A 14,731-nucleotide genomic window follows, 5' to 3' on the forward strand; every position below is an offset into this window, starting at 1 on the left:
AATGTCAAAGGTTAGGGATACCTGTAGAGTTTTTTAGGGAGTTATTAAATACATATTTACTTTAGTAATATATTTTTTTTAGTTCTCTAATTTTCTAAACATAATAAATGATATGAACAACAAATTAATATTCTGGATGCAATAGTTTAGCAGCAAATATTTTATCAATATTGAAAATAAATTATGTGAATTAAGAAATCTGATGAGAGGTCAATATATAATACGGTTGGATGATCACGGAAAAACACGCGCCACCAAAAAAAATCAGAAGTCCGTCGTCCGCCGTGTGCTGTCGGAAAATTGAAGAATTATTTCAGTTATTTTAAAAAATATTTGTTGCTAATATTTTATCATGACAAAGTACGATAATAAATATAAGAATTTTCAATAATGTTAACTATTAAGTTAGGCAGAGTAGACAGGTATTATAGCTAGTCTAAAGGCTTAGGTCTAGGCCCCATTTTGATGAGGTTGAGTGAGTTCCGTCAGGAAACCGTGCCACTACTAGGCCTAGTCTGAGTAGAGTTCCGTGGTTCGTGGTTAGTTGCCCTGCCTAGGCCTAGCTAGAACAGTAGTAGTAGGGCTAGGCATACACACGCATCAATATTTATCAGAACCAAATGTGTTCTATTCATATGTTAATAGGAGTAACAACAGTCAACAATGAACAATTTTGTTTGAATTGATGATGCAAATAAATTGCGAATAAATTTATACTTTTTACTCATACTGTGAGTGTGAGTGAGCTTTTATAATTATATTATAAATTTAGATAGGGGCCTAGGCTATTAGGCTAGGCCTAGTTATAATATTGCCAATACAGCTAATTATTACATATATTTAAAATAATATAACAAGAAATATTTTTTTTGCTATCAGAGGTCGTATAGAACTTGGTGAGGTTACACAACACAACATCAAGCAACTAAAGAAATTAAATCAAGTTGTGTTTCCAGTTTCTTACAATGACAAGTTTTACAAGGATGTGTTGGACGTTGGCGAATTAGCAAAATTGGGTAAATATTAATTTTTGTCATCACATTTATGGCTTGTTTCCATTTTCAATTATTACTTTATGCTAATTGATGCTCTTTTATTTGTTTAGCTTATTATAATGATATCGTGGTAGGAGCTGTTTGCTGTAGGATAGACACATCGGAGGAGGGTTACAGGAGACTTTACATAATGACACTTGGCTGCTTAGCACCCTACAGACGTCTTGGAATAGGTAACCTATAATATAATCACATTTTGTAATTTTCTGCTTTACTCAAATTTATGTATAATGTTTGAGAACCTGCTTACATTATATGTGCTATAAGAATTAAGTTTTATTGATATATAAAGGTGGTTGGTTGGTAAAATGGAGTGGACTTGTGGTTTGGTGGTTATGATGCATGGCTACATCAAAGGGTCTTGGGTTCAAATACTGTCATGTCAGGATTTTTCTAATGACAAATTAAAAATCCACTCCCAAAGACTTGTTTTATGTAGAGCATCTTGTGTATATGTTTTTCTTGTGAACAGGATTGCCACCTTAATAATAATAAGACTTATACAGCGCACATATTCACAAAAGTGCTCAAGGCGCTTTAAGAAGGATAGTGAATGAATTCACTTATGGTTATGGCAATTTCCATAAATATATAAAAACAAACAAAATATCAAAATTTGCTAGTCCTTCCAAGAATAAATTGATAGTTTATAATTCGTAAGTTGTTTTTGTTGTTGCAGGTACAATTATGTTAAAGCATGTACTTGATTACTGTGCACAAGATGGCAATATTGACAGCCTTTTCCTGTAAGTAGTACTATAGTTTAGGTCAATACATTTTGCATAGGATCACTAGCCTAACATTGTATAATGCTTGATTGGCATTGGTACAGTACTTTAAAGTAATTTTGCAGAATTTAGAGAATTATATATTCCCTGAACTGAAATAATGACCTAATCATGAACCCTAGCACAATGACCTCCAACCTCTGCCAAAATCTGTTCGCATACAATGTGATTTTATTTATAAATAGTGATCCAAAGTTACATTTTATTAGTTATCCGCTTGGTATACCAAGCGGATAACTCCTTGTTATTGTATGGGATCAATAGTTTTTTTCTGTATTATTAGTTATCCGCTTGGTATACCAAGCGGATAACTCCTTGTTATTGTATGAGATCAATATTTCTTGTGATTGTAAATATCTTTTTTTTTTTTCATCTTCTTTGTTCTTCTTTCTTTCCCGGAATTTTGTTGCATGCATATCTCTCATCCTTGTCAACATAACATTGTATAACTTTGTCAAAAGATTGACCTGTAGCTGTAGATGTGCAAGAAACTTCGTTATATGACGTTAGAGTCGCGCAGCGTAAGTTACGCGCAATTTTATGAATTTCAATGATTGATCATAGATTATAAACCAAAAGTCATTTTGTATTGACACTTGGTGAAAATTTAAGTCATATCGTGGGAAAACTTTCTATGGATTAAAAATAGCATGTTTCACAAGAAGTTACGCGCGCACGCGCATTTAAAATTTCAAAATGCGCAAAATTAATTTCTAATCAACTTTCTACGCTGATCATGACATTTTGAACATGTCAAAAATTCCCACGCGCGCGAAAAAAATTACGCGTAAGGTGCGCACGGAGCATGAAAATCATGTGTTTTTTTCTTGAATTATGATTTTACAGCCTTTCTTAGTCATTTTAAAAAAGATTTACATCATTTCAAATTAAAATGACGTCATACGAACACGTTGATTTAGACCATTTGCACGCGTTTTAGTTGCAAAAGTGACAACATATTGTCAAAATTAAGCCTATTTTTAATCTATTATAGCTCCTCAGGATCATCCACGACCCCCAATTTTTTAAATTTAATATGAAAGCAGATATGTTGTAGATATGAATTCATGCAGAACCTTTACCACTCGGATGTTATGACGTCATCGTATGGCCACACGAATGTAAAATATAGGATTTTTTACTCTTTCGTTATTCCTCATCAAATTCAACAAAGCGCTTCTCGGTTATAGGTATTCCATTTCCCCCGAAATTTTAATATTGTCTACGTTAATCAACTATCTTTCGCATGAATTAAAAATATTTTAATTTTTATGACGTCATCATGTCTAAAAACGTAAATAACGTGGGTCACTTATTTTCATCTTTACAGTAAATTTCAATCTGTTATAGCTCGTCAGAATAAAAAGTGATAATCATGATTAAAACGTTTTCTGGAAGCTATTGGATTGTAGATACGAATTGATGTGAATATTTTGCCAATCAGATGTTGTGACGTCATCATATGGCCAGTTGAATTCAAAAAGTCATATTTTCATCTCCTGCGTAAAAGTTCATTGCGTTTAAACGAGAGCGCATCTCACTTTTACGTGCCCAAAATTCTTCAAATTTGTTTTAATGTAAATTTTTAGATAATTATCTTCTAAAATTGTTATCTTTATATGTCAATTTGATGACGTCATCGTGTTAAAAATTGGATTTAAAAGATGGGTCTCGTAATTTTGTCTATGCTACACTGTATATAACATATACAGTTTATTCTGTAAAATACTGTAATATGGTGTATGCTACATAATAGGTACAATTCAGCACTGTAAACATATTTATTTCATGTCATAGGATGGCATAATAATTGTCGAGGTTCATATAGTTAAGTATGTGCATGTTGCGTTTGCGCGGATAACCCGAACTCGTCAAAGTGACGAGTTCAAATCTAGTTTTCTGTATTATTAGTTATCCGCTTGGTAGAGCGGATAACTCCTTGTTATTGTATGGGATCAATATTTTTTTTCTGTATTATTCTTGGATCCTTCCTTCCTTTTTGTGAGTCGCGTTTCTCTAAAATGTGTAAACATAACATTTCATAACTTTGACAACATATGGGCATTTACGTGAAGTTGTGCACCTCCTATTTTTGAATGACGTCATAGTTGCGCAACGTGACTTACGCGCAATTTTATGAATTTCAATGATTGATTATAGATTAAAAACCAAAAGTCATTTAGTATTGACACTTTGACAAAATTTAAGTCATATCAGGGGCAAACTTTCTACGGATTAAAAATGGCATGTTTCACAAGAAGTTACGCGTGCACGCGCATTTAAAATTTCAAAATGCGCAAAATTAATTTCTAATCAACTTTTTATGCGTTTCTTGTCATTTTGAGCATGTCAAAAATTCCCACGGGCGCGCAATTTTTTACGCACGGGGTGCGCACGTAGCGTTAAAAACATATTTTTTTCTCTTGAATTATATTTTTCAAGTCTTTCCTAGTAATTTTGAAAACAATTTAGACCTTTTCCAGTTTAAATAACGCCATACGAACACGTTGAATTAGACAATTCGTGCGCGTTTTTTATGAAAAAGCTTAAAAAATCGTCAAAATTATGTCTTTTTTTAAACAGTCATAGTTTCTAAAGTAAACCGTGAACCGTTTATTTTTATTACAAAATCTAGAAGTTGATGAGTTGTAGATATCAGATCATGCATCGATAAGGCTAAAAAAACATTGTGACGTCATCGTATGGCCACACGAATGTAAAATATAGGATTTTTGTCTCTTTCGTTATTGATCATCACATTCAATGGAGCGCATCACGCTTATCTGTATTCCTTTTTCTCCTAAATTTATATATTGTGTAGGTCAATCAACTTTCTTTAGCATGAGATAAAAATATTTTAATTTTTATGACGTCATCATGCCTAAAAATTTTAATCACGTGGGTCATTAATTTCATCTTTACAGTAAATTTTAATCTGTAATAGCTCGTAAGAATAAAATGTGATAATCACGATTAAAACGTTTTCTGGAAGCTATTGGATTGTAGATACGAATTCATGTAAACATTTTGCCAATCGGATGTTGTGACGTCATCATATGGCCAGTTGAATAAAAAAAGTCGTATTTTCATATTTTGCGTAATAGTTCATCACATTTAAAAGGGTGCGCATCTATATTTTACGTATTCAAATTTCTTCTACACGTTAATATGTTCCTGAGATAATTTCCTCCAGAAATTGCTATTTAAGTGTTTCATTTTGATACCGTCGCCATGTTAAAAATTGGAATAAATGGCGGGTCCCGTAATTTCACCTATTCTACACTGTATGTAATATGTATACAGATTATACTCTTTGCATGTATATACTATATGACACAAATTGACAGAATTCAGCACTAACAGCATATCATATTCTTCAGTTCTTGTCATAATGCCATAATCTTTATCTGTGTGCAATATTCCAACGTATGACGTGCACGTGGCGTTTGTCGTTGTGCGGATAACTAACTCGTCAAAGTGACGAGTTTCATGTCTAGTTAGTTATCCGCTTGGTATACCAAGCGGATAACTCCTTGTAATTGTATGAGATCAATATTTTTTTTCTGTATTATTAGTTATCCGCATAGTAGCGGATAACTCCTTGTAATCGTCCTGGTACTTTTTTTTTTTCTTATTTCTTTCTCCCTCATTTTTGTGTCTCACGTATCTCAAAAACTTGTAAACATAACATTTCATAACTTTGTCAACATATGGGCATTTACGTGAAGTTGTGCACCTCCTATTTTTGAATGACGTCAGAGTTGCGCAACGTGACTTACGCGCGATTTTATGATTTTTAATGATTGATCATAGCTTAAAAACCAAGCGTAATTTTTTTTTTACCCTTTATGAAAATTTAAGTCATATCAAGGGCAAACTTTTAGTTAACTAAAAATGGCGTGTTTTACAAGAAGTTACGCGCGCACACGCATTTAAAATTTTAAAATGCGCAAAATTAATTTCTAATCAACTTTTTACGCCATTCATGACATTTTGCGCATGTCAAAATTTCCCGCGCGCGCGAACAATTTTACGCGTGCAGTGCGCACGCAGCATGAAAATCATGTTTTTTTCTATTAAATTGTGATTTTCCAGCCTTTCCTAGTCATTTTTAAAAAGATTGACATCATTTCAAATTAAAATGACGTCATACGTACACGTTGATTTAGACCATTTGCATGCGTTTTAGTTGCAAAAGTTACAAAATATTGTCAAAATTATGCCTACTTTGAATCTATTATAGCTCCTCAGGATCAACCGTTACCCCCGAGTTTTTTAACTTAATATGTAAGCAGATATGATGTAGATATGAATTCATGCAGAATTTTTTCCTTACGGATGTTGTGACGTCATCGTATGGCCACACAAATGTAAAAAATAGGATTTTTGTCTCTTTCGTTATTGCTCATCACATTCAATGGAGCGCATCACGCTTATCCGTCTTCCATTTTCTCCGAGATTTTAATATTATCTAGGTCAATCAACTATCTTTCGCATGAGTTAAAAATATTTTAATTTTTATAACGTCATCATGCCTAAAAATTTAAATTACGTGGGTCATTAATTTTATCTTTACAGTAAATTTTAATCTGTTATAGCTCGTAAGAATAAAATGTGATAATCACGATTAAAACGTTTTCTGGAAGCTATTGGATTGTAGATACGAATTCATGTGAACATTTTGCCAATCGGATGTTGTGACGTCATCATATGGCCAGTTGAATAAAAAAAGTCGTATTTTCATATTTTGCGTAATAGTTCATCACATTTAAAAGGGCGCGCATCTATATTTTACGTATTCAAATTTCTTCTACACGGTAATATGTGGTTGCTGAGATAATGTCCTTCCGAAATTGCTGTCTTAGTTTTTCATTTTGATACCGTCGCCATGTTAAAAATAGGAATATCCGGGGGTCCCGTAATTTCACCTATTCTACACTGTATGTAATATGTATACAGATTATACTGTATACTGTATATACTATATGACACAAAATTGACAGAATTCAGCACTAACAACATATCATATTCTTCAGATCAGGTCATAATGCCATAATCTTTGTGCAAAAGTCTAACGTATGACGTGCACGTGGCGTTTGTCGTGCGGATAACTAACTCGTCAAAGTGACGAGTTACATGTCTAGTTCTTCTTTCCTTCCTTCCTTTTTGTGAGTCGTGTTCCTCTAAAATGTGTAAACATAACATTTCATAACTTTGACAACATATGGGCATTTACGTGAAGTTGTGCACCTCCTATTTTTGAATGACGTCATAGTTGCGCAACGTGACTTATGCGCAATTTTATGAATTTCAATGATTGATCATAGATTAAAAACCAAAAGTCATTTAGTATTGACACTTTGACAAAATTTAAGTCATATCAGGGGCAAACTTTCTACGGATTAAAAATGGCATGTTTGACAAGAAGTTACGCGCGCACGCGCATTTAAAATTTCAAAATGCGCAAAATTAATTTCTAATCAACTTTTTACGCGTTTCTTGTCATTTTGAGCATGTCAAAAATTCCCACAGGCGCGCAATTTTTTATGCGCGCGGTGCGCACATAGCGTTAAAAACATATTTTTTTCTCTTGAATTATATTTTTCAAGCCTTTCCCAGTGATTTTGAAAACAATTTAGACCTTTTCCAGTTTAAATAACGCCATACGAACACGTTGAATTAGACAATTCGTGCGCGTTTTTTATGAAAAAGCTTAAAAAATCGTCAAAATTATGTCTTTTTTTAAACAGTCATAGTTTCTAAAGTAAACCGTTAACCGTTTATTTTTATTACAAAATCTAGAAGTTGATGAGTTGTAGATATCGGATCATGCATCAATAAGGCTAAAAAAACATTGTGACGTCATCGTATGGCCACACGAATGTAAAATATAGGATTTTTGTCTCTTTCGTTATTGCTCATCACATTCAATGGAGCGCATCGCGCTTATCTGTATTCCTTTTTCTCCTACATTTATATATTGTGTAGGTCAATCAACTTTCTTTAGCATGAGATAAAAATATTTTAATTTTTATGACGTCATCATGCCTAAAAATTTTAATTACGTGGGTCATTAATTTCATCTTTACAGTAAATTTTAATCTGTAATAGCTCGTAAGAATAAAATGTGATAATCACGATTAAAACGTTTTCTGGAAGCTATTGGATTGTAGATACGAATTCATGTAAACATTTTGCCAATCGGATGTTGTGACGTCATCATATGGCCAGTTGAATAAAAAAAGTCGTATTTTCATATTTTGCGTAATAGTTCATCACATTTAAAAGGGTGCGCATCTATATTTTACGTATTCAAATTTCTTCTACACGTTAATATGTTGTTCCTGAGATAATTTCCTTCTGAAATTGCTATCTAAGTGTTTCATTTTGATACCGTCGCCATGTTAAAAATTGGAATAAATGGCGGGTCCCGTAATTTCACCTATTCTACACTGTATGTAATATGTATACAGCTTATACTGTTTGCATGTATATACTATATGACACAAAATTCAGCACTAACAGCATGTCATATTCTTCAGTTCTTGTCATAATGCCATAATCTTTATCTGTGTGCAATATTCCAACGTATGACGTGCACGTGGCGTTTGTCGTGGTGCGGATAACTAACTCGTCAAAGTGACGAGTTTCATGTCTAGTTCTTCTTTCCTTCCTTCCTTTTTGTGAGTCGTGTTTCTCTAAAATATGTAAACATAACATTTCATAACTTTGACAACATATGGGCATTTACGTGAAGTTGTGCACCTCCTATTTTTGAATGACGTCATAGTTGCGCAACGTGACTTACGCGCAATTTTATGAATTTCAATGATTGATTATAGATTAAAAGCCAAAAGTCATTTAGTATTGACACTTTGACAAAATTTAAGTCATATCAGGGGCAAACTTTCTACGGATTAAAAATGGCATGTTTCACAAGAAGTTACGCGCGCACGCGCATTTAAAATTTCAAAATGCGCAAAATTAATTTCTAATCAACTTTTTATGCGTTTCTTGTCATTTTGAGCATGTCAAAAATTCCCACGGGCGCGCAATTTTTTACGCACGCGGTGCGCACGTAGCGTTAAAAACATATTTTTTTCTCTTGAATTATATTTTTCAAGTCTTTCCTAGTAATTTTGAAAACAATTTAGACCTTTTCCAGTTTAAATAACGCCATACGAACACGTTGAATAAGACAATTCGTGCGCGTTTTTTATGAAAAAGCTTAAAAAATCGTCAAAATTATGTCTTTTTTTAAACAGTCATAGTTTCTAAAGTAAACCGTGAACCGTTTATTTTTATTACAAAATCTAGAAGTTGATGAGTTGTAGATATCGGATCATGCATCGATAAGGCTAAAAAAACATTGTGACGTCATCGTATGGCCACACGAATGTAAAATATAGGATTTTTGTCTCTTTCGTTATTGCTCATCACATTCAATAGAGCGCATCACGCTTATCTGTATTCCTTTTTCTCCTAAATTTATATATTGTGTAGGTCAATCAACTTTCTTTAGCATGAGATAAAAATATTTTAATTTTTATGACGTCATCATGCCTAAAAATTTTAATTACGTGGGTCATTAATTTCATCTTTACAGTAAATTTTAATCTGTAATAGCTCGTAAGAATAAAATGTGATAATCACGATTAAAACTTTTTCTGGAAGCTATTGGATTGTAGATACGAATTCATGTAAACATTTTGCCAATCGGATGTTGTGACGTCATCATATGGCCAGTTGAATAAAAAAAGTCGTATTTTCATATTTTGCGTAATAGTTCATCACATTTAAAAGGGTGCGCATCTATATTTTACGTATTCAAATTACTTCTACACGTTAATATGTTGTTCCTGAGATAATTTCCTTCAGAAATTGCTATTTAAGTGTTTCATTTTGATACCGTCGCCATGTTAAAAATTGGAATAAATGGCGGGTCCCGTAATTTCACCTATTCTACACTGTATGTAATATGTATACAGATTATACTGTTTGCATGTATATACTATATGACACAAATTGACAGAATTCAGCACTAACAGCATATCATATTCTTCAGTTCTTGTCATAATGCCATAATCTTTATCTGTGTGCAATATTCCAACGTATGACGTGCACGTGGCGTTTGTCGTTGTGCGGATAACTAACTCGTCAAAGTGACGAGTTTCATGTCTAGTTCTTCTTTCCTTCCTTCCTTTTTGTGAGTCGTGTTTCTCTAAAATGTGTAAACATAACATTTCATAACTTTGACAACATATGGGCATTTATGTGAAGTTGTGCACCTCCTATTTTTGAATGACGTCATAGTTGCGCAACGTGACTTACGCGCAATTTTATGAATTTCAATGATTGATCATAGATTAAAAACCAAAAGTCATTTAGTATTGACACTTTGACAAAATTTAAGTCATATCAGGGGCAAACTTTCTACGGATTTAAAATGGCATGTTTCACAAGAAGTTACGCGTGCACGCGCATTTAAAATTTCAAAATGCGCAAAATTAATTTCTAATCAACTTTTTACGCGTTTCTTGTCATTTTGAGCATGTCAAAAATTCCCACGGGCGCGCAATTTTTTACGCGCGCGGTGCGCACGTAGCGTTAAAAACATATTTTTTCCTCTTGAATTATATTTTTCAAGCCTTTCCTAGTAATTTTGAAAACAATTTAGACCTTTTTCAGTTTAAATAACGCCATACGAACACGTTGAATTAGACAATTTGTGCGCGTTTTTTATGAAAAAGCTTAAAAAATCGTCAAAATTATGTCTTTTTTTAAACAGTCATAGTTTCTAAAGTAAACCGTTAACCGTTTATTTTTATTACAAAATCTAGAAGTTGATGAGTTGTAGATATCGGATCATGCATCAATAAGGCTAAAAAAACATTGTGACGTCATCGTATGGCCACACGAATGTAAAATATAGGATTTTTGTCTCTTTCGTTATTGCTCATCACATTCAATGGAGCGCATCACGCTTATCTGTATTCCTTTTTCTCCTACATTTATATATTGTGTAGGTCAATCAACTTTCTTTAGCATGAGATAAAAATATTTTAATTTTTATGACGTCATCATGCCTAAAAATTTTAATTACGTGGGTCATTAATTTCATCTTTACAGTAAATTTTAATCTGTAATAGCTCGTAAGAATAAAATGTGATAATCACGATTAAAACGTTTTCTGGAAGCTATTGGATTGTAGATACGAATTCATGTAAACATTTTGCCAATCGGATGTTGTGACGTCATCATATGGCCAGTTGAATAAAAAAAGTTGTATTTTCATATTTTGCGTAATAGTTCATCACATTTAAAAGGGTGCGCATCTATATTTTACGTATTCAAATTTCTTCTACACGTTAATATGTTGTTCCTGAGATAATTTCCTTCTGAAATTGCTATCTAAGTGTTTCATTTTGATACCGTCGCCATGTTAAAAATTGGAATAAATGGCGGGTCCCGTAATTTCACCTATTCTACACTGTATGTAATATGTATACAGCTTATACTGTTTGCATGTATATACTATATGACACAAAATTGACAGAATTCAGCACTAACAGCATATCATATTCTTCAGTTCTTGTCATAATGCCATAAACTTTATCTGTGTGCAATATTCCAACGTATGACGTGCACGTGGCGTTTGTCGTGGTGCGGATAACTAACTCGTCAAAGTGACGAGTTTCATGTCTAGTTCTTGGATCCTTCCTTCCTTTTTGTGAGTCACGTTTCTCTAAAATGTGTAAACATAACATTTCATAACTTTGACAACATATGGGCATTTACGTGAAGTTGTGCACCTCCTATTTTTGAATGACGTCATAGTTGCGCAACGTGACTTACGCGCAATTTTATGAATTTCAATGATTGATTATAGATTAAAAACCAAAAGTCATTTAGTATTGACACTTTGACAAAATTTAAGTCATATCAGGGGCAAACTTTCTACGGATTAAAAATGGCATGTTTCACAAGAAGTTACGCGCGCACGCGCATTTAAAATTTCAAAATGCGCAAAATTAATTTCTAATCAACTTTTTATGCGTTTCTTGTCATTTTGAGCATGTCAAAAATTCCCACGGGCGCGCAATTTTTTACGCACGCGGTGCGCACGTAGCGTTAAAAACATATTTTTTTCTCTTGAATTATATTTTTCAAGTCTTTCCTAGTAATTTTGAAAACAATTTAGACCTTTTCCAGTTTAAATAACGCCATACGAACACGTTGAATTAGACAATTCGTGCGCGTTTTTTATGAAAAAGCTTAAAAAATCGTCAAAATTATGTCTTTTTTTAAACAGTCATAGTTTCTAAAGTAAACCGTGAACCGTTTATTTTTATTACAAAATCTAGAAGTTGATGAGTTGTAGATATCGGATCATGCATCGATAAGGCTAAAAAAACATTGTGACGTCATCGTATGGCCACACGAATGTAAAATATAGGATTTTTGTCTCTTTCGTTATTGCTCATCACATTCAATGGAGCGCATCATGCTTATCTGTATTCCTTTTTCTCCTAAATTTATATATTGTGTAGGTCAATCAACTTTCTTTAGCATGAGATAAAAATATTTTAATTTTTATGACGTCATCATGCCTAAAAATTTTAATTACGTGGGTCATTAATTTCATCTTTACAGTAAATTTTAATCTGTAATAGCTCGTAAGAATAAAATGTGATAATCACGATTAAAACGTTTTCTGGAAGCTATTGGATTGTAGATACGAATTCATGTAAACATTTTGCCAATCGGATGTTGTGACGTCATCATATGGCCAGTTGAATAAAAAAAGTCGTATTTTCATATTTTGCGTATTCAAATTTCTTCTACACGTTAATATGTTGTTCCTGAGATAATTTCCTCCAGAAATTGCTATTTAAGTGTTTCATTTTGATACCGTCGCCATGTTAAAAATTTGAATAAATGGCGGGTCCCGTAATTTCACCTATTCTACACTGTATGTAATATGTATACAGATTATACTCTTTGCATGTATATACTATATGACACAAATTGACAGAATTCAGCACTAACAGCATATCATATTCTTCAGTTCTTGTCATAATGCCATAATCTTTATCTGTGTGCAATATTCCAACGTATGACGTGCACGTGGCGTTTGTCGTTGTGCGGATAACTAACTCGTCAAAGTGACGAGTTTCATGTCTAGTTATAATAATTTTTATCTTTATTTCAGACATGTCCAAATCAACAATGATAGCGCCCTCGACTTTTACAAATGTAACGGATTCAAGGTTGTGGAAACGAAAGAACACTACTACAAACGAATAGAACCTGCCGATGCGTTCGTCCTTCAGAAAACCTTGCGTCGTAAGGACAACGTAACTTCAAGGTGAACAGCCCCATTTTAACAATTTATGATTGTTTGTAAAACGTTGTTTATTGCTTTGTTGAACGATTTGTTGATGATTGGTGTCCATGGCAACAGAATACACCAACTTTTTGCAGTGGATGTTGATTGCAAAGTTTTACAAAAGTGCATTGACCTTTTACTGTTGATGCAAATAACATTAATTAAAATAAAAGGCGCTATTATAATATTATTATAATATTAAATATTTAATGGATATATATTTAAATTCCATAAACTGCAACTGAACGTATATGGTCATTTTTTTGTAGTTCTTTTATACAATATTACATAGTAAAGTAACCAGATATACTTGTTTTTTGTAAAATTTGAGTTATTAATAAATATTAATATAAAATGTTGGTATACCAGAAAATTTCTTTATTCTTGTCCAAGTACAGACACAAATTAAATAGTCTGTGTCAAAAATAGATATAAAAAAGTAGTTACATTAGTAATGTCATTTTAGCTGTCAAAGGGAGACCTTAAATTTATTCATTGTGCGTTTTGGCAAAATCTAAACTATTATTAAAAGAATGATAATTAAATTCCTAACATTTTAATAGTGTTATGCTCTGTATGTTTGTATTTTATAATACTGTATATCCCATCATTGGTGTTGTTGGGTTATTGTACCATTTTCGGAAGTAAATAAAACCTCCTAATTTATGGATTTTAGAAAGTTTTCCTCCTGTAATCAAATTCCAACACACATACCATACATATTATAGATAATATTGAATCAGATGATATTTACTGGTAACAGGTGGGAATAAGTTTAACCCACTTTCCCAGCCCATAACAAGAAATATGCTGCTTTTCAAATGTCAATCAGATAAGTTGTTTTACATACTGTATTAGCTTCTTCTCAATGTTTATTGATGTGTTCTGTTCAAGTACTAATGTATTTAGATAGGATAAACATGATGTATAGATAGAAATGGAAAACCAGATAAAATGACTTTCTATGGTGGGTGCTTTAAATTGGCTGGAATTACCTTAGAGGTGAGCTCGCCCAACAGGATGTGGATCTAAGATGGAGCGGGTACCAGCTCGTACCTCAAATTAAAAACTTGCAATGTAAAAGACAGGATATTATTAATATTAGGTTTAGTTCAGAACCCCTTTTCCTATTTCAAAATTCTGGATCCGCCATGATGCCATATCGCGTACTGTTGTAATATGTGCATCAAAATGTAAAATACATCTTTGGGACACCCCTGATAAGAGGACACTTTCCTGTGAAACAAACAAGGGGATATGTTTTACTTCAGTCAGGGGAACACCTATTAAGCACACAATTTGTACAACCTCTTTATATGGGGTACTCTAAATTATATTTTTCTATGAATCATAGGTAGGTGTACAGTTGAATATGAAAATGTCTCTTCTCTTGTTTATACCTTTCAAACAAATGGGAAAATAATTATTTTTAGAAAGAAGTTCATCTGAGCTTTGTCTTGTTTATTGTTTCTATGGTGGTTGTCATGGTAATGTCAATG

The 14,731-nt window shown here is 32.8% G+C and overlaps 1 protein-coding gene across 1 annotated transcript; it reads left to right on the plus strand.

Moving 5' to 3' along the window:
- Window positions 1-225: 225 nt before the first annotated feature.
- LOC144849926 (putative N-acetyltransferase san) lies at window positions 226-13,587 on the plus strand. The gene is made up of 5 exons (XM_078707053.1): window positions 226-360; window positions 880-1,016; window positions 1,106-1,228; window positions 1,735-1,801; window positions 13,056-13,587. Exons 1-5 carry the CDS (start codon window positions 353-355, stop codon window positions 13,213-13,215), a joined length of 495 nt encoding a protein of 164 aa, XP_078563179.1. The 5' UTR covers window positions 226-352; the 3' UTR covers window positions 13,216-13,587.
- Window positions 13,588-14,731: the final 1,144 nt, after the last annotated feature.

The sequence above is a fragment of the Antedon bifida genome, chromosome 8 (assembly GCF_963402885.1).
Source record: "Antedon bifida chromosome 8, ecAntBifi1.1, whole genome shotgun sequence".
In the NCBI taxonomy this organism is placed as follows: Eukaryota; Metazoa; Echinodermata; class Crinoidea; order Comatulida; family Antedonidae; genus Antedon; species Antedon bifida.